The sequence below is a fragment of the Meleagris gallopavo genome, chromosome Z (assembly GCF_905368555.1).
Source record: "Meleagris gallopavo chromosome Z, MGAL_WU_HG_1.1, whole genome shotgun sequence".
NCBI classification, from domain to species: Eukaryota; Metazoa; Chordata; class Aves; order Galliformes; family Phasianidae; genus Meleagris; species Meleagris gallopavo.
Genome location: NC_139435.1, coordinates 39,809,910 through 39,830,993, shown reverse-complemented (window position 1 = coordinate 39,830,993; position 21,084 = coordinate 39,809,910). Strand labels below are relative to the sequence as shown.

Sequence of the window (21,084 nt, the reverse complement as noted above, 5' to 3'; positions counted from 1 at the left end):
AAAATGGCATCCTAAGGCAGAATAAGAACTCAAAATTGTTTGCTGTATTATTTTTATTTTTTTCCATGCATTATGTATAAGTTGCATTCTGAACTGTCTTACTGTGAGCACACATTCATGCAGGAAAATGAACCCTCTTATCTCTGCTAGTTGTACCAAAATTACGATGTAGAAACATCAGTTTTCTCCTCAGTATCTCTTAATTACCTGCTTAATTAAGAACCTTCGATAAATTCAAGTTATTTTATATGAATATGTAGTACTCCTTATTTATTAGGTACACTCACTGAATACCACAGATGCCTAAAATCCAAACTGCAAATCTCTGCTTAATGTGGATAGCAGTTGTGCTCTTTCGGTACAAACTGTACCAAAGTATGTACTCAAGTAGCCATACAATCAGCATGAGCTATTGTACTTGTAAACTAAAAGCAGCCCTGGGTGAGGAACATCACCTTGCACTTTGATCTGATTGATTTCTGCTTGAAACCACTGCTGGTGCATTGAGCAAAGCATTACTTGACTCATCGTGGCCCTCATTCTGCCACTGTTCTGTGTCAAAGCACTCTGCTGCACCATAATCCAGTGCTGTGTAGGATCACAGCATGGCAAAGGAATGAGTGTGACAAAGAAAAGACTCAGAGGTTAAATATGCCTGATTTTTTTTTTTTTTTTTTTTCCTTAGCAAACCAATTTTCTAGGTTGGTCAAAGCCTTTGAATGGCCTTCTACCAGCTTTTGGTATCCCTGTTTTAAAGCCTTGTAACAGATTTTAAATGGGCTGCATAGAAGTTTTAGGGGGCTGGAAACAGCTTTGTTGTGTTACCAGCCAACATGATTTACACAGGGCACCTACACAGAGATTATCCCGACAGTAGAGCAAGACGGGAGCTCCTCTGCTGAGCAGCATCCTTTGGGAAACCGAGTTGTTACTTAAGGATGAGGAGGAGCAGGCACTGGTGTTGAACAGAAAGCCAGGCTCACGTTTCACGCTAAAAGAACAGGAATCTTGAATTTAGAAATATCATTAATTAGATAAAGTCTGACTTGGTGACGCTAGATTTAATTAGTGATTAAGTTTACGTGGCCAAGATCGAGAAAAGCGTGCCCCCGGCAATGGAGTGGTGCCACAAGAATTCTAGAACAGTAAACTGCTCCATGCTTACTACCCGTAAAGTGGCACAGAGCGAGAAACGCAAAGGCAAACCCAATCCAACCGCCCCGCCCCGCCCCGCCCCGCCCCGCCCCGCCCCGCCCCGCCCCGCCCCGCCCCGCCCCGCCGGTGTGGATGTGCGCGACCAACTGCGCCTGCGCTAACGCCGCGCATGTACACAGCACACGCTCCCTGTCCAGCCCCCGCCCGGGCAGGCAGCGCCCCTTTCTAGTAACTTCCCCGAAGCGCTGCGTCATCAGCGCGCGCCGCGGCCAGGCTGGGGTATTTCCGCCCGGCGCTGCGGGAGCGGGCAGAGCCGGTGGGGCGAGGCGAGAGGTAGGGAGGGCTGGGCTCGTCCGGAGCTGCCGCGCGTTAGAAGCTGGCCCGGTCCCGCTCACCATGTCGGACGGCGCAGATAGCCCCACGGGGAGCCGCAGTACCCCGGAGTCCCCTGCTCGGAGCTCAGCTGCCGACGAGCCGCGGTTCATCAAAGTCACGGTGAAGACTCCCAAAGAGAAAGAGGAGTTCTCTGTTGCCGAAACCAGCAGCATCCGGCAGGTGAGGGGCGGCCGGGAGCGAGGGAAGCGTGGCCCGCCGCGATCCCTGCCGCGGTCTGCGGCCTCGCGCCGCAGGGCCGGGGCCCGCGCCGGTGACGAAGCGGCTGCTGCTGCCCGCCTTAGCTGCGCGGAGCCGGGGTCTGCTCCTTGCGGGGCGGTCGCTGAGATGGCCACAGCCCTCCGAACTCTTGCTCCCCGCGGTCGTGTGCTGGCTCGGGAGAAGGCCCGGGCGAGCTCTTGCCGCGTTGCCCGGTTGGGCTGACTCAGGCTAGCAGGGGGAGGTGGCTGTTCGCTTGCCGGCGGGGCTACGGAAAGCGTGCGCAGTCACCTTCCTCAGAGCGCTGCGGGGCCGGTCGTTATCTTGATGAAAACGTGCCTTCAGGAAAAAAAAAAAAAAAAATGCCACGGCGAGCATCTGAATTTTAGGGAAGTTGTCTTTTTTGAGAGATCGTAAAATTTGCACTGCAAACGAGGTTATTGATACAGAGCACTGCACGGTGGTACTGCTTGGTAACTGATGTACTGGGGTCTTTTTTACATTCTTAAGAAAGCCAGTGCCCGCCCGCCACCTCCCCTCTGGTACCGTTGGCTTGAAAGAACTAGTGAATCATCATCTCAGTTTCCTGTAATGCTCCTGTTTGTCCTGGAGGTTTTCTGTGCAGGTATTGACGGGGACTTTTGTTTGAATTAGGGGGCAAGCAATCATAGAGAAACTACAATCACAGCCTAAGGTAGAGTCTGTAAAATCAGTCTTCTGCCATTCTGGATGTGGCTCTGGACAGCCTGGTGTAGTGGTTGGCAGCCCTGTACTAGGTGACCATTGTGGTCCTTTTCAACCCAGGCCATTCTGTGATTCTTCTGCTTGTGAAAGAGATAGATACTGCTTTGCTGAAATACTCCAAAAGATGCAGTTGCCTAGAGGGGATTCAGAGATTATTTCACTTTCCGTAAGATTTGTCTGAAATGTTCCCTGAAATATTTTTTGATGAGGCAAATCAATTTGACTTTTTTTTTTTTCCCCCCCTCTTGTGTGTGACTGCTAACTGCAAACTAAAATATGGGTGTGTATGTGAGCTCCGCTGTTGCAGGAATCCAGCCATGAAACTTGACAGCCTGAGTGACAGGTTAGAAAGCTGACTTTATTGCAGCTCTGATCCCTCTAGCATGCACACCCAGGATGTAAAGCACACAGATGTCATGCACTTCAACGTGTAAGCATACATACAGTTTCCATGAAGTGCCTGCCTATTCCTAGAATTGCGTTATATACTAAAACGTAATGCCACACATGTGATAAATTAATATGGGGTTCTTACAAGTTGTACTTGTGAGGTTCCTCTGGGAGGTGTTGCCCAAGCAAAAGTTTGTGTGGGCCAAGCTCCATATTTAGTCAGAAATGTATTTTCAAGAATCATGGCTACTTGCTTAAGTTTCTCATCAGTACATTGACCTTGTTGTAGTGCTTGTATTATCAAACCCAGCACGGTACAGCGTATCTCCTCAAGGCTTGTGGGATGAGGCTTTGCCTTTATGCTTCAGATGCCCTGCTTATCTAGGAATAACAGCCTTCCCTAAACAGAATGTCAGTTTGCTAAGGAGTTTGAATTAGTTGCTGAAGGCTCTGAATTTATTGCCTTTAGCTATTATCACCATTGCTGTCAGAATGCAAAGCTTGGCATCATTTGTCATGAATGAACGAGAAGACACTGTGTGGTGATCAAAGAGGAATAAAAGAGATGAAGTAGAAGCCCTGAGTGTGGAGTGTAGTACCAGCAACTTGGCTAGAATTTACACTTTTGTTCTATCTAGTTGCTGTGAGGAGACAAAATGCTGGTATTTCTTTCAAGTTTTTTCCCATTATTTTGCTTATAGCATCCCAGAAATAAGCTCCAGCTGCTGGAAGGTGATATTCTCCTGTCTTGGGTGGTCTTTTTTCAGCATCTTATCTGCTACTTTGTCTGCAAATTTAATCTAGGCATTTCTCCCAAAGATAAAATGACTGTGTTTGCTTTTAATGTTATCCGGAGTGTTTGCAGCAGTCTACCTGAAGGGGGCACTTTTTTCCTTTTCTAGGCAACATCAGTGCTGTTATAAAGTTACTGTAAAATTCTTTACTTTTTTTTTTTTTTGAAGATTCATAGACCAGATCTAACAGAAGGATAATATCTATCACCAAAAACAATGTAATTGCAATTTATTTGGATACTTCAGAAATGTAGACAAATTTACTTAAGGTCAGATATTCTACAAATTTATCTTTAGCAAGATTTTTTTTTTTTCTTAAATATGAAGGCCAGTTGGGATGCCTGTTTTTTTTTTTTTTTTTTTTTTTGTGATCCATTGTCTTAGAAGCTGAAATATCTAGATAAACTAGCAAGAACACAATTTTTTAGTAAAAGCAGACCTACAGTTTTAAGTAGTTAACAGAACATGCTGCTTGAAATATAATTGTTGTCCACTTATCTTAAATGCTAAACATTTGACATGCATCAAAGGTACAGATTGTATTCCTTGGTTCCCATGAAGTAAGATTGCCTCTGGGGGACCACAATTTGCTGTGGATCCTAAGCTGTATCACAACTACCACTAAAAAATGCAGTGTGTGATAGTGGCTAACATTAGTCTGTTTTTCTTAAGCTGTAATAATAAACTGTTTTTAACAATAAGCATCAACAGTAAATGTGATGTTTCTAGAGTTGACTCTGAAAATGAGTTAGTCTCAAATACAAAACAAATTGCATATCTGTTCAAATGTGCCTGGTATCAATAAGTAGTTTGTTATCTTGTTATTGGTCGGCCAGTTGTGTCTAGTATATTTGCAGGTGGGGGGAAAAAAAAAAAGCCTAAACTCGTGCAGCAAAATAAAAGCTATTTAGTTGCATATTTCTATAGCTAATATTATGACTCAGTGATTTTTTTTTTTTCCAGTCATTTCAGAACATTTCCAGAATGAAACTCTAGGTTTTTAGATAAATATTTTGAGCTACTGGGGCCAAATGTAGGGCTATACAATGTGTCTTCTTTGTTGCTCTCTTAATGTAGAAAGGTAGATCATCACAAGCTGGGAGGGACCCACAAGGACCATTGACTTTGCTCCTGGCTCCACACAGAACCACCTGAAATCCAAACTGTGTGTCTAAAAGTGGTGTCCAAAGTCCTCCTTGAACTCTGTCAGCTTAGGGCTGCAGCCTGTTCCGTGCCTACCACCTTCTGCTGAAGAACCTTTTTCTCATAGCAGTATGAACTCTTCAGCTTTAAGCTATTCTTTTTTATCTTGTCGCTGGCTGCTAGAGAGAAGATCTCAGCATCTCTATCTCAGCATCTCTATCTCAGCATCTCTATCTCAGCATCTCTATCTCAGCATCTCTATCTCAGCATCTCTATCTCAGCATCTCTATCTCAGCATCTCTATCTCAGCATCTCTATCTCAGCATCTCTATCTCAGCTTCCCCTCATGAAGCTGTGGACAGCAACGAGGTCACCCCTCAGCCTTTTCTAAGCTGAACAAACCAAATATCCTAAGATGCTCCCTGTAAGTCATGCCCTCTAGACTTCTCACCATTTTCGTTGATCTCCTTTGGATGCCTCTAATAGTTTTATATCCTTCTTATACCATGGAGCCCCAAACTGCGCACAGTACTTGAGGTGGAGCAGCGCCAGTGCTGAATACAGGGGGACAATCACTTCTTTGACAGACCAGCTATGCAGTGTTTAAGCAACTCAGGTTGGCTCTTCTGGACACAGGGGGCACATTGTTGACTCCCACTGTTTAAGCTATTAGCCAGAACCTCAAATCCCTCTCTGAAGGGCTGCACTCCTGTTGTCTGTTCCCCGTCCTATGCATACATTCATTCAAGACTGCAGAAACAAGACTGCTCTTGTTTCATTTCATATCATTTGTGATGTTCAGCACTCTGATCTGTCAGTCTTTCTTTCAAGCCTGTCTGCCCTCAAGGGGGTCGGCAAATGCTCCTAATTTAATAAATGTCCAAAAACTTACTTGATGTGCACTCAAGGTAAAGCACTTTCCAACTATTCTAAGAAAGCATTTTGTTTTTTTTCTGCATTGAAAACTTCATTAAGAGAGTCATTGCTGATCCTGTGTTGTGCATGGAGTATGCAGGTTACAATGGAAAATAACCTTCAAATGATGAACCACTTTGGAAGGTCACTTGATTGCAAGTGCTGCCCACCTGTCTCTTTCTTATTTTGTTTTTTTCCCCTGTGAGATCTGTTTGTGTTCAGTGTGTCTTTAATCATTATTAGCGCAAGGAAATTCCATGTGGTCCCTCCCACAGGTTGCTGTCTTATGTGGGCTTCCCAAAACCTGCAGCTCTTCAAGCACAGCTCCAACTCTGCTCTGTACCAACCCTTCAGGCACTGCTCTGCATGGATGGTAGCTGCCCCACAGCAGGCTGCTCTCCAGGGCTGCAGATCTGCCTAAGGGGCTCCTGTGGGGGTTTCCATGGGCTGTCTCCTATGATTTCCCACAAGCTTGTTTTGCTAGCTTCAGTCATCCTTAGTCTTGAAGGGATGAGGAAGGAGAGTGCAGAGCTGTAAAAGTTCTGTGTACTGCTTAAAATTGACAACAGTGCGGAAATATCCATGTGGATTAATACCTGTTGTAGAGATAGCATTAAGCGTTCTACGTATTTCAGAGTTCACTCAACATCTGTATCTGGTGACTATAAAATTTGGCTATATGGGAAAATCAGTAAAAGTGTGAGTAAGGTTTGGATATTGCTTTACAAATTGTGAGTTATGTGATGGATTACATGTCTGGGGAAAAAAAAAAAAAAAACAACCAGCATTTGTCTTGTTGCTGATGAGGTTAATAGTTCCTTAATCTGACAGACTGAAAAGAATATTAACTACTATCTGCGGTTCATGCATGCTGCATATTCTGTTATCACTTCAAATTTAAAGCTTACTGAAACCAAACAATTCAGAGTTATTTAACTAGTGGTCAAATGAGTAATAATTCTATTGGCAGTAATTCACATAGCAGTTTTTCCCTCAGGAAGAATGGATATTGTCCAACCTCTTCCTCATTAAGTTGAAAAATACTTTATCTTATGCTGTTTCATGTGAAAAAGAAAGTGTAGGATACATTCTTAAAATGCATCTCTTCTGCAAGAATTGCTGTTTGCATGTAATACTTTTATGTCCTTTTTCAGTCTTGGTGGCTTGCTAGAGAAAAGGCCTGTTCTGTTGCAAGTACAGTACTTTCCACCAGTAGTTGCAGAGTCCTTTTATGGAAAAGGGAGGAACTGCTAATCATCTCTCCTAGGTCAAAGCATGAAGGAGTGGAATGGCTTGCTGAAGTTTGTCTGGAAGGGGTAGAACTGGCTAGAATGTGAGTCCTGAGATATTCCCACTAGATGGCACTGCCTCTGGTTTTCCTTTCTGAGCTGTTAGGATTGTAAACACATCAAGAATGTGAGTTTGCTTCTCAGAATGACTTTTTCATCAGTTTGGATTGATGGCAGCGTTTGAGAGAATAATGTGATTGTGAAACTTCCATGGTGTTTGACAAGGGTATGGGAAGATGGTAACTTTCCATCACGTCATACCAGACAAAAAGAAGCATGTATGGAAGCCTGATTTTTGGGTGCACTTTCCAGCAGTGCTTTGTCTACCACAAAAAATTGGCCATTGCAGAAGTGCTTTGCTGCCTGTAACCACAAATTCTTGTCCCCCTTCCTGTATAACATCCAAGAGTTGTGCAATGAAAACTCCATTTTTACTGATTCCCTTTAATTCAGAGTCATGAGATTACCCGATGTGATTCATTTAGGAAGGAGGCTACAGCCATGAACAGTTGTATTCCTGTCAGTGAATTTGGTTCTTTGGTTCCTCACTTCCTGAGTTTGGAAGACTTTTGATTCCGTTGTGTGAAATGTATTTGGAGCTCATCAGTTAGTCTCTGTTGAAACTACTGTGTATGGGTGTAAGAGGCTGGAGTATTGTTAATATACCGAGCCTTGTATTTTAATAGAGAAGGCAGTTGAAAGTTTAAATAGTCCTGGATGTGTTTTGAAACGGCAGTTGTGAACAAGATAATGTCATTTGGCAGTGTTTTTTTGTAACAGGACTGTTAGTTGAGGAACTGCTGGGAGTATAAATTGCAATTCTGCCATGTAATAGATATAAACCTTTGCTTCATTACTATGTTCAAAACAGTTTGGTTTGGGAAGATTGCAACTTTGCTTTTTTGTTGTCATCTAGGTGAAATTGTAGCTTAGTATTTTCAAAGCAGTTGCAGTTTTCTGGAGCCTCTTATACATTGGCTTTCAGTGGTAATTGGATGTTAATTCCCCAAGGCCTCTTTCATGCTATTACAGTAATTTCATTTTTAATTATATCTCATGAAGTCAACATTGAGAAAATTTGGGAAATGTTTTTTCATTTACTTGTTATCCTCCTTTTATTCTTTGTTTGCAGAATCCATGTGGATGGTAATGTTCTCGCTGTCTCAAATGGCAGAGAGTGAGTCAGCAAAAAGCTTTTGAATCATAAAGTGGTAATATCTCAAAATACAGTTTGCATTTGAAGTTTTTTACTTTAGCTAGATAAACCTTCCAAGGCCAATTTATCAGATAGTCAAGTGTTAGAAGACAAAGGTTTGAAGTATGAAAAAAGTCTCTTATAGTCAACTGTTCATGTGTATTCAGGTACGTAGGTGCTTTGTTCACTGACAAAATTTTAACTATAATTAGCTCGCATAGGAATTGGATTCTCTTCACGTTGGTTTGGGCCTGGACAGCAGCTGAGCAGTATTCACCTGTATGTTGTAAAAACCTTCAGAGGGAATCAAGTTGAGCAGATGTAGTGGAAGCCTTAACAACTTCTGGAACCTGTTCTTGTGATAATGTGGAACCAAGGAGTAGTTTTCTCTTAGTGGAGTATTGGACTGAATTATGTTTTAAAGTACTGTGAATTCAAGGATATTTTATTTAGAAACCAAGAGTGTAGAAATGAGACTTAAAAAATACTGGAGTTCCCTTAAAAAAAAAAAAAAAAGAAAGAAAGAAATGCAACAAAAAAAACAAGTTAAGATAAAATAGGAACGCAGGCCTAGTGCTTCAGTACAACCAGCTTTAGATTTGCTCTAATTTATGTCAAATCTATGAGTTTCTGTGCTTTGAGGAGATTGTGATCTTGAGTTAAGTCATTCTAATTAAGAATGATTTCTGTTTCTTCTTCTTGGGAAGCCCGGCCTCCATCTTGATGTTAGTCTTGTGTTTCAGACTGATGCAAATTCTGATGCAATTATTTTCACTGATTCCTCTAATAATGTTTAAAAGTGATTTTACTTCTTACCTTATGAGTGTATTCAGTTAATAGAGCAATACAATGAAATAGTGTTCTGTGAAAATGCTAGGCATTTAGTATAGCGAATCATTATTCTTCATAATGTTTTGTTGAACTGAGTCCTCGTTCTTGAACTGAATTATTCAATGGCAATACAAACTGATTAAAACTATTGTGTGTAATGTTAAGTGCTAAGAAAAAGAAAGAGTCAGTGCAGTGAGAGAATTGCATAGAGGAAGTCCTTGCTTCCAGCCAGCGACTGAGACTTAGAACTGTTTCCACTCTTGGTTTTCCCGGGTGACAAAGTATTTTAATCATAGAATAGCTCAGTTTGGAAAAGACCTTGAAGATCATAGAGTCCAACTGCAACCTAACCATACTACCCTAACAACCCTCTGCTGAATCATGTCCAAATGGATTTTAAACACATCCAGGGATAGTGACTCAACCATCTCTCTGGGGAGCCTATTCCACTGCTTAACAACCCTTTCTGTAAAGACGTTTTTCTTGAAATCCAACCTAAACCTCCCCTGCTGTAACTTGGGGCCATTTCTCCTGATTCTGTCACCACTCTTGCTGTAAGCACCTTTCAGGTATTTGAAGAGAGTGATAAGATCTCCCCTCAGCCTCCTTTTCCCCAGACTGAACAGCCCCAGTCCTTCAGTTCCTCCTCATAGGGCACATTCTCCAAGCCCTTCACAAGCCTTGTTGCCCTTCTTTGGACCTCCTCCAAAGAATCTCAATGTCCTTTCTGTACTGAGGTGCCCAAAACTAAACACTTGTACTTGAGGTGAGGCCTCACCAGTGCCAAGTACAGGGCAGGATTGCTTCCCTAGTCCTGCTCACCACACCATTCCTGATACAAGCCAGGAGGCCATGGGCCTTCTTGGCCACCTGGGCACACTGCTGGCTCGTATTCAGCCGGCTGTCCATCAGTACACCACAGTGCCTTTCTGTCAGGCAGCTTTCCAGCCACTCCTCCCCAAGCCTGTGGAGTTGCCTGGTGTTGCTGTGACCAAAATGCAGGACCCAACACTTGGACCTGCTGAAACTCTTACAGTTAACCTTGGCCCATCAAACCAGTCTATTTAGATCCCTCTCTAGCGGCCTTCTCCCATCTGGCAGATCAACACTTCCTCCCAACTTGGGGTCATCTGCAAACTTAGTGAGGGTGCACTCAATCCCCTCATCAAGATCGCTAATAAAGATGTTAAATAGAAGTGGCCCCAGTACTGAGCTCTGAGGGACACTGCTTGTAACTGGCTGCCAACTGATTTAACTCCACTGACCACAATTTTTTGGGCCTGGCCATCCACCCAGTGTTTCATCCAGCAGATCATATGCCCAAACCATGGACAGCCAGCTTCTCCATGAGGATGCTGTGGGGAACAGTGTTGCAGGCTTTACTTAAGTCCAGGTAGACCACATCAACAGCCTTACCTTCATCCACAGTTTTACCTGTTAAAACAGTAACTGTAGCTTACCAGCAGTGTTACTTAGTTGAATTGTACGAATAGACAAAGTAAGCAATACCTGAGTTCATTTTATTAAAAACACCAAAATCCATCCCATCATTATCTTCTTTACTTCCTTTTTTTGTTGAGTGTGTTTCATTTGAGATCTTAAAGTGATACATATTAGATTGACATTTGCAATTTTGTTTAGGAAAACAGAATTGATGTAGTTGTCTTCACTGGTTGCATCTAGGGACTTCTATAATTCATGCTGCTTTTTCTTACCAAAGTGCTTATCTCCTAACTTATTTGTTGCTTGTTAGAATGATGAGGAGTCCTATAAAAACTACGTGTACAAAGGGTCTGTAGGAGTTAGAATGCATTCACTTCTTCATTTTGTCCTTACTCTGAATTTAAAGAAAACTCTGGGTTTCCTGTTTTACTGTATGAGAATGGTCTTGCGTTTAATTTAGTTACCAGTAGAGTGAGGGGTGGAGACTAAATGGAGAGATGCTTGCCCGCAGAGTATGGGAGAAATTTCTCTGTTCCACCCTTCCTAACTCTTCTTTACAAAGCAAACAGTAATGATTTGTGTTATCATGGGAAAGTTTGGGTTGAAAGAAACCTTAAAGATTATCTACTTCCAAATTCCTTGCTGTGGTCAGGCTGCCTAGGAACCCATCCAGCTCAGCCTTGAACACCTCCAGAGGTGGGACATCCACAGCTTCTCTGGGCAGCCTGTTTTGCCATATTAGCTACATATTAAAGCATTTCTACCTAATATCTAATGTAAATCTATTTTTGTTTAAAACCATTCCTCTTTGTCATATCACTACATACCCTGGGAAAGAGTCCCTCATCATCTTTCTTCTAAGCTCACTTTAAATACTGGAAGCGCAATGAAATCTCCGCAGAACTTTTTCTACTTCAGAATGAGCAAGCTCAGATCCTGAGCTTGTATTCGTAGGCAGCCAGCCTGTCTTCACAGGAGAGGTGTTCTAGCCCTCTGATCATCTTCATGGCCCTTCTCTGCATCCACTTGAGCAGCTCCAAGTCTTTGTTGTGTTGGGTGCCCCAGGCCTGACTGCAGTATTCCAGGTAGAGCCTCCCGAGAACACTCCATCTTAGGTCTAATCATCTTACGGTACTGGCAGAGATTATGTGATTCTGAAAACTGGCATGGATTGGATCCTGAAATTTTAAAACAAACAAAACAACCCAACTTGTACTGAAAAAAATCTGTATGGTTCTTTACTGCAGATGTATAAAATGATGTCTTCCCCCTGCCTCTGAAAGAGGTGTGCTATTGTCACAGGCCTATGCTGTTGTTGCTGCGTTGCTATGTTGTTATTTTTGATTATTAAAAATAGTCAACAGACTCATTTACAAAATGAATTTCATGATGTCACATCTAGATGGTTTTCTTTTGTGGATTTAATATGAAGCATGCTCAATCGTTGCAAAAATCTGAAGAGTGTGCTGAACTCAGGTGAGACTGATGAAAAAGACTAATTTTTTTCTTTTTTTCCCCTCCCAGTGGTTAGTCTATTTATATAAATATGCGTCAGTTGAAATTCTCTCAGTACTTACGTTTTCCTGGCTGGAAAAAGGCCCTTTGTGCATTTGGATTGTGCGCATACATTGCTGTAAAGGTTTCTTTATGGTTCTCGTACATTCGATTTTATGTTCACTTCTTAGATTAGTGTTGTTTTTGCACGTCATCTAAAGCAGTATCATGATAGTAGGGAAAAGGAAGGGTATAGCCTTTGATATCTATATACTAGTAATACTATGTACCACATAGCTATGTTCTATGAAAGGTGTTTTGCTTCTTTGGCCTCGTGGATAAATAGCTGCTTTTGGAAATGTGGCAGGACATGGCTCTGAGCAGTGTTTACACTACAGCATCAACTTTATGATGATAATTAAATTGTTCCCTGTCACACCATGTTGTGAAAGTATAACAGCAAATTACATTACTTTTTGGTCTGGCGCAATATTTTTATGCGTTAACTTTGTACCAAACTGAGTATTTCTCCTGGTTTTGCTACTCTGGAATATGCATTCTTGGGAATAATTTTAAAGAATGCAGACTAGGAAGCAACTGTCTATGAAGTTATTCTGCAGAAAATAGTCTACAGAGTTAATAGTTATTTAATAAGTCAACACTGTTATTTTCCCATATGGGCTTCTGCTTCTTATAAGTGGGAATGTATCTTGCAAAATGTAGAGTTTATCTTGCTATCCTAGTAAGAGTAAGAGTTTATGTAGAATATTGTAGTATATTTTGAGTCTTACACTTATAATATAACTGAATTTAAAAATCCAGAAAGTAGTGAGAATGATTGGGTTAGAAAACACTACTCCTCAAGGAAAGGTTAGCCTCACTGCAACCCTTTATTCTAAGGAGAACAATGTTTCCTTTGGTCATGGTGGGCAGGACAATGAAGAAAAGGGAGAGTGAAGCTCTGGAGTAGGTTTATTGGAAAAAAAGATAATGGTGTCTCTATCTCTAGAGACCTCTGAAAATAGGCTGGATAAACATGTCAGTAATAGTTCAGGTAAGTAAGCCACTTTAGAAAGGAATGGACTCTTACTTTCTGGAATACTGACAAGCCTAGATATTGTCAGTATAAAAGCTGATTTAGAAGCTGTTCTGATAAGAACCAGAACTAAATCTTTGATCAGACTTAACTAACCAAGGGCTATCTCCTACCCAGAGAGAAACTTGTTGTCTCAAGTTGTCTCTCAGACACTTCTTTTTTTTGCACGTTTTCTTCTTTTCCTGTACAATAAACCCTTCCAATTAGAGACTCATGTTCAAAGTGTAACACTAAGAGATTTTCTTTTTTAGTCCTGCCAATTATAAAACATAATTATTAATAATTATAAGATTAATACTTGAGTTTTCTGTAGGAGTGAGAATTTCTAGAATGCTTGGAATTTTTCTTCCGAAGCGGTAAGGTCAATTTAATTTTAAAATGCCAAATAGGGTGAACTTCTGGAGTTTTTCCCAACTGACTAGGATCCTTCAAAAATAGTTAACCTACTGAGTAGTCTTGTTTAAAAATGTACCTGGTTTTGATATAATCAAGTCATTCCTTCTCATTTTTTCCTACTATTTTCCTTTTTACTTTTAGTGACTTTTGTTTTCTTGATGTGAAAATTTCTATGTAATAATAAAATCTCAGTCAAATTGTAACCTGGTTACTACTTGCTAAGAAGGCAGAAAGATACATGTTGGATTTCCATGTTCTCTTAGGCTAATGAGAGTGTGTGATTTTGTGGTCAGCTGAAGCACATGGCTTTTCACCATGACCTGGGCTGGAACTATTTCATTTGGTTATGTTATGAGTTGGCTGAGAAAGCAGGGCCATCTGAGGAATATTTTTTGCCTGTGTAGAAAGGAGTGCTAGTTTTGTTGCATGGAAGGCAGCAAAAACTGTCTGAGAAGTGAGGATAATTCTTTGATTGGTTCAAGGAAAAGCATAGACAGCTTCACTGTAATTGGGATATTCTATCCTCAGTCTGATCAATGAAGGATAAATTCTGTAGTGTATGTATGTTGTATGTGTGTATATATATTAACATATTAGTATGCATATAATGATACATATATAATATATGATACATATATATAATGATACATATATATAATGATACATATATATATAATGATACATATATATATAATGATACATATATATATATAATGATACATATATATATATAATGATACATATATATATATAATGATACATATATATATATAATGATACATATATATATATAATGATACATATATATATATAATGATACATATATATATATAATGATACATATATATATATAATGATACATATATATATAATGATACATATATATATATATAATGATACATATATATATATATAATGATACATACATATATATATAATGATACATATACATATATATATAATGATACATATACATATATATATAATGATACATATACATATATATAATGATACATACATACATATATAATGATACATATACATATATATAATGATACATACATACATATATATAATGATACATACATACATATATATAATGATACATACATACATATATATAATGATACATACATACATATATATAATGATACGTACATACATATATATAATGATACATACATACATATATATAATGATACGTACATACATACATACAATGATACGTACATACATACATATAATGATACGTACATACATACATACAATGATACGTACATACATACATACAATGATACGTACATACATACATACAATGATACGTACATACATACATACAATGATACGTACATACATACATACAATGATACGTACATACATACATACAATGATACGTACATACATACATACAATGATACGTACATACATACATACAATGATACGTACATACATACATACAATGATACGTACATACATACATACAATGATACGTACATACATACATACAATGATACGTACATACATACATACAATGATACGTACATACATACATACAATGATACGTACATACATACATACAATGATACGTACATACATATATACAATGATACGTACATACATACATACAATGATACATACATACATACATATAATGATACATACATACATACATACAATGATACGTACATACATACATACAATGATACGTACATACATACATACAATGATACGTACATACATATACATAATGAAAGATACATACATACATATAATGATACGTACATACATACATACATAATGATACGTACATACATACACATACAATGATACGTACATACATACACATACAATGATACGTACATACATACACATACAATGATACGTACATACATACATATACAATGATACGTACATACATACACATACAATGATACGTACATACATACACATACAATGATACGTACATACATACACATACAATGATACGTACATACATACACATACAATGATACGTACATACATACACATACAATGATACGTACATACATACACATACAATGATACGTACATACATACACATACAATGATACGTACATACATACACATACAATGATACGTACATACATACATATATAATGATACATACATACATACACATACAATGATAGATACATACATACACATACAATGATACGTACATACATACACATACAATGATACGTACATACATACATACATAATGATACGTACATACATATACATACAATGATACGTACATACATATACATATAATGATACGTACATACATATACATACAATGATACGTACATACATACATACATGATGATATATACATATATATATATATAATGATACGTACATATATATATATATAAACAGTGCATATAATAGCATATGTATTTAGTAGAACATGTAAATTATGTGTGTGTGTGTGTGTGTATATACACACTGGTATGTACTTACTGTAATGGATTTGTGCCTGAAATATTAACTATGGAACACTTCTCATCTTTATTGCATGGAAGAGGAATGACTTGATTGTCTATCTTTCTTTGTACAAAAAAAAAAGAAGAGAAAGTTGAGTGAGCTTAATGAATATTTCTAGATTGTGTAAGGTGGAAAATGCAGAGTAAGTACTTTAGTATATTAAACTTGAAACAAGTCCACAAATTACTAAAAACATAGTAGTTCAGTATACAATTATCTGAGTGTAAAAAATTAACTTTTTTGTTTAGTTTAAGGAAGAAATTTCTAAGCGCTTCAAGTCCCGTACCGATCAGCTTGTACTCATATTTGCTGGAAAAATATTGAAAGATCAAGATACTTTGACTCAGCATGGGATTCATGATGGACTCACTGTTCACCTGGTTATCAAAACACAAAACAGGTAACGTTACTGATAAGCAGTTGTCTCTTTGCTTCTAAGAAGTCAAAATAATTTTAATTTCTGATGCGACAGCTTCCTGTTGGGCAAACTTAGATCTGACTAAACAACTGTAGTCAACTAGTTAGTTGTGTTGTAAAGTAAGTCTGAAGTTAAAAGGCTTTTTTCTTAGGCCTGTGTCATATTTTAGTCAGATTCATGTTCCTGAATTTAAGTAATAGAATCATAAAATCTTTTGAGTTGGAAGAGACCCTTTAAGGTCATCTAGTCCAACCCCCTTGCAATGAACAGGATCACCTACAGCTAGATCAGGCTGCTCTCTTGCTTTTGCTGTTTAACTGCAGTAGTATTGCTGACTGTTGACTGCACTGCATTTTTACAGTTGTCTTAGATAGCAGCTTTTAGTGACCACAAGTATCTGTTGAGCAGCAATACTTTTTTTTTTTTTGCCTTCCAGAAGGCTTGGTGTCCCTGCATGAGTCCTCTCAGCATTGCTGTCCACGTCATATTCTGCATCCTATACCCCTATCCTGGTCTCCCACAATATAATGCAGTTTACATTGGCTGGTTTAACATGGCTGATAGAGTTTCAAAGTAACAGTTGTTAGCAGTAGATAGTAAAGTTATACTGAATTTCTGAATATGAAGGTCCAAGTAAGCACTGTTCTTGATGCTCACAAGCTGATGAGGGAATATAATGGTAAAGTAGATTTAAAACATAGACTTCAAAGAATTCTCACTAAAAGGCTAGAAGCTGAAAGACTTGAGACCTAACAAATATGTTTATATACCCCTGTTTCCAAACAAAAGCATGTTGAAATGCTTTTCAGCCATGTCTTATTTTCTGTCTTTCTTTGAGACCAGCCAATTGAGAGGTACAGTTGCTTCTCAGAATAATGGAAGAACCAAATAAAGATTTATAAATAAAGATTTATGCTTGTATCATAACCTTTTTCTTACAGAAAAAAATATTTCTTTGTGTATTTTCTTAGACTAAGAAAACCAAATATCTTCATTAGGAAGTTAAGTTTACTTCGTTAAGTATAACCACCTTTGCAGTCTGATCTTTGTGACTGAAGTTACGACTGCTTGGCTAATTGTACTGATTGCATAATCCAGTAGTGATAGGACAAACAGGATTGATTTTAAAATAAAAGATAGTAGGAAGAAATTTTTTTATTCAGAGGATGGTGAGGTTCTGGATCAAGTTGCCCATAGAAACTGAGGATGTCCCACCCCTGGAGGTGTTCAGAGCCAGATTGTTTGGGGGGGTTCTGGGCAGCCGGATCTGGTGGGTGGCAGCCCTGTCCATGACAGGGGGATTGGAAACTAGATAATATTTAAGATCCCTTCCAACCCAAGCTATTATATGCATCTGTGATTGTACTGGTCTTGTGTTCAAACCTGTCAGTTGCTCTTAAGCACAAGTACTCTGCAGTACTGTTCTTCTCAGGAACCCAGAGTATTACCTGCAGCGGTCTGTCAGGGAATGTTATTACAAGCCTAAGTACCCCTTTTCTGGGTTGTTAGTGTGTATATAGGAGCTTCCCTCTAGAACAAGTTTTCGTTCATTGGATTCTATGAGTGCTTTGATAGACCTAGAATTTTCTTACTAGAGTACGAATGAAAATAAGCAAAACTGAATTATATGAATCATTGTGAACTGAGGTTTTAGGAGAAGTGTTGGATCTTGTGGACAAAAATTAGTGTCTCCTTCATACACTGGAACATCAGTAGTAATTTGAATGAGGTTGCTAAGTCCTATGGTACCCTCGGTGTTCATGACTTGACATGATATATTTTATCTATTAACAGAGGTGTTGATGGGATCCTTCATAAAGTAATACTGATGAATTGGTGGAAGAACTTGCAAAATCTGCAAAGCATTTCGTTGCCAGTTTGGTTTTTGATTTCAGTGACAGAGAAATCTTAAACTTCAGGGAAGCCTCTGTACTAAAGGCATCTGTCAGACTTGTGTGGGTTGTTTTTTGTTTGTTTTAACTTTGCATTATTGAAGCAAGTACAGAATTTTGTTGTACAAGAAAGATACTGAGATGTGAAATGAACCGATCTGTAAAATTTAGCATATTGTCTAACCTTCAAGTCTTTGTGGAAGGTCTGCATAGACTCTATAAATTATTTTACACTGCAATTTTGTAATTTTTCAAATGCAGATGTTTATGTAATTGTTTAATGAACTAGATTTAGCAAGTGATTTGGACTTAAAATTTGCCTCACTGAGTAGAGGCCAGGTTAGCTGTGAATCAGCTGAGTTCTTTGGTCTCTTACATCATATGGCAGCACCAGTACTATTGCCTCTGCAAGAGACAGTGTAGTGAGTATATGAATTAGGCAGCTGTTTTTACTTCATTTTTAGTTATGAAGACTACTGAGATTCTGATATTTGTCTTTAATAAGACAAGAATAGAATTTCACTTCTTTAAGCCTCAAGCATATAATCATTACTGTCCAGTGGCTATCAAATACAGTAGAGTGAGGCAAAGAATTTCTGAAGCAAGGTAAAGTCTCAGAGAGCAGTGCACTGGTAGGTATCTCTGGGGTTGTATGAGAAGGTGGTAATGGCTGCAGTGATACCCATTCATTTTCTTAATATTTGAAACTTCTCTTCTGAAGATGATGTTACAGATGCCTGAAAGACTTATTACAGGAAGCCATCTGGAAAGATGTGATTCTTAGAAACTATCAAAATGAAAAACTAAGATTCCAACTATCCTTGACACCCTTGCTATGTTTAATGACATCATTTAAATTGCCTTGCTACATTTGTAATTTTGAAACTGTCTTTCTGTTTTTTAGATCACAAGACCACCAAGCTCAGCAAACACACAGCAGCGGGAGTACCGCTACCACATCAGCATCAAGCAGTAGTACCTCAACACCAACTTCAACAAATAGTAACCCTTTTGGCTTGGGTAAGAACATCTGTTAGAGCTGATGGACAGTGGGGTGGAGCTTCTCCCCTACAAAGAAAGACTGAGGAAGCTGGACTTCTTCACTCTGGAGAAGGGAGGGCTCCAGGGAGACCTCATTATGTCCTTCCAGTACTTAAACTGAACTTAAAAGGAGGAAGACCAGCTTTTTACAGAGTCTGATAGTGATAGGAAAGAGTAGAATGATTTTAAACTAAAATAGGGGAGATTTTCATTTTAGAGTGTCGTTAGGCACTGGCAGAGGCTGCTCAGAGAAGCAATGGATGCCCCATCTCTTGGGGTGTTCAGGGTCAGGTTTACTGTTGCCGTGGGCAGCCTGATAGGTCGGAACCCTGTGGGAACGGGAATTGGAACTAGATGATCTTCAAGGTCCTCTCCAATCCAGACTATTCTCTGATTCTCTGGTGGGTATCTTCTACAGGGTACAGATAATTTTCTCTGAATCCTTGGTGTAATACAATCAAGACTTTAAAAAAAAAAAAAAAAGCTAATTACAAATACCTGTGACACAGGTTGTATGAAGGGGCTATAGACATGAGCTGTTTCACCTTCAGTAGTGGAGTGCTGCTGATGCTGTATTCTGGCATTAAACTCTTCCCATTGTCATCCCTCTCCTTAAGAGTCTGTCTGAATTGGCATGAGTGAAGTAATGATAAAGTTGGATCTGTAATACAAAGCTGAAATCTGGAACAGAAGCAGCAAAATTGCTGTTAATCTTACAGTCTATTCTTTCTCAGTTTCCAAGCATGTTGTTTTCTCCTTCATAAAAAAAGAGACTGCAGTGTTCATTTGAAATTAGTATTTCAGCAATATCAATATTTCTAATTCATTTTCTTTATCTCATTTGCTTCCTTGGAAAAGAAAGAAGAAAAAAAACAACAAAAAAAGCTGTCTTAAGCAATTGCATTTTTTTAGGTGTAACCAATTCTATAGCTAACTACGTCTTAAAATATGAAAGTTTTCTATTTGGATTCAGCAAAGGAAGGGAAGTAAAAGCATTATTAATTAGTTCTTGTTGCAGCAGTGAAAAAGAACAGCTCTAGTTTAAATTAGAATAGACAATATACATCATATTGTGAGGTCTCTTTCAGTTACAGTCTAAACAAGAGTGGACAAATGAATGTTTATCACAAATGGACTAGAACATATCAGAAGGAAAAAAAAAAAAAGTCAAGGCCTCAAAACTCAAGCGGCACTCGTTCCTGAGCTGTGGAACATCAGAAGTTGTTAGCATTGTAATAAGTTCTATTTCAAAGCAATTTGTTGGATCTTTTTTAGATGCTTTGTTATTTATGGAAGCAGACTTAATGAATGACTGTTTAACAGCCTCACAAAGATGGACTTTCCACTGAATTTTGTTATTTTTGAAATGTGGAATGTATCCAAGTATTTTGCATTTACAAAAGGTGTTGTTCTGTTTAGACTTATTGTAAGAAATGTAAATTCAATTATATATATATTTTTTTCTTTTAAAGGTGGCCTTGGAGGTTTGGCAGGCCTGAGTAGCCTGGGCTTAAATACATCAAGCTTTTCAGAATTGCAAAGTCAGATGCAACGACAACTCATGTCCAACCCAGAAATGATGGTTCAGATAATGGAAAATCCATTTATTCAGAATGTGCTTTCAAATCCTGACCTGATGAGGCAGTTAATTATGGCTAACCCTCAAATGCAGCAACTGATACAGAGAAATCCAGAAATTGGACATATGCTGAATAATCCGGATATAATGAGGCAGGTATGTAGAAAGAT

The 21,084-nt window shown here is 38.7% G+C and overlaps 1 protein-coding gene across 2 annotated transcripts in view; it reads left to right on the top strand.

Moving 5' to 3' along the window:
- The first annotated feature begins 1,409 nt into the window (after positions 1 to 1,409).
- UBQLN1 (ubiquilin 1) overlaps positions 1,410 to 21,084 on the top strand; it is a 29,059-nt gene continuing 9,384 nt past the window's right edge. For both annotated transcript variants that reach the window (XM_085212510.1, XM_085212509.1), the window contains exons 1-4: positions 1,410 to 1,710; positions 16,233 to 16,384; positions 19,199 to 19,314; positions 20,808 to 21,070. In XM_085212510.1, the coding sequence (XP_085068636.1) occupies positions 1,552 to 1,710; positions 16,233 to 16,384; positions 19,199 to 19,314; positions 20,808 to 21,070 (690 nt within the window). In that variant the 5' untranslated portion in view covers positions 1,410 to 1,551. The remainder of the gene's footprint in view (positions 1,711 to 16,232; positions 16,385 to 19,198; positions 19,315 to 20,807; positions 21,071 to 21,084) is intronic.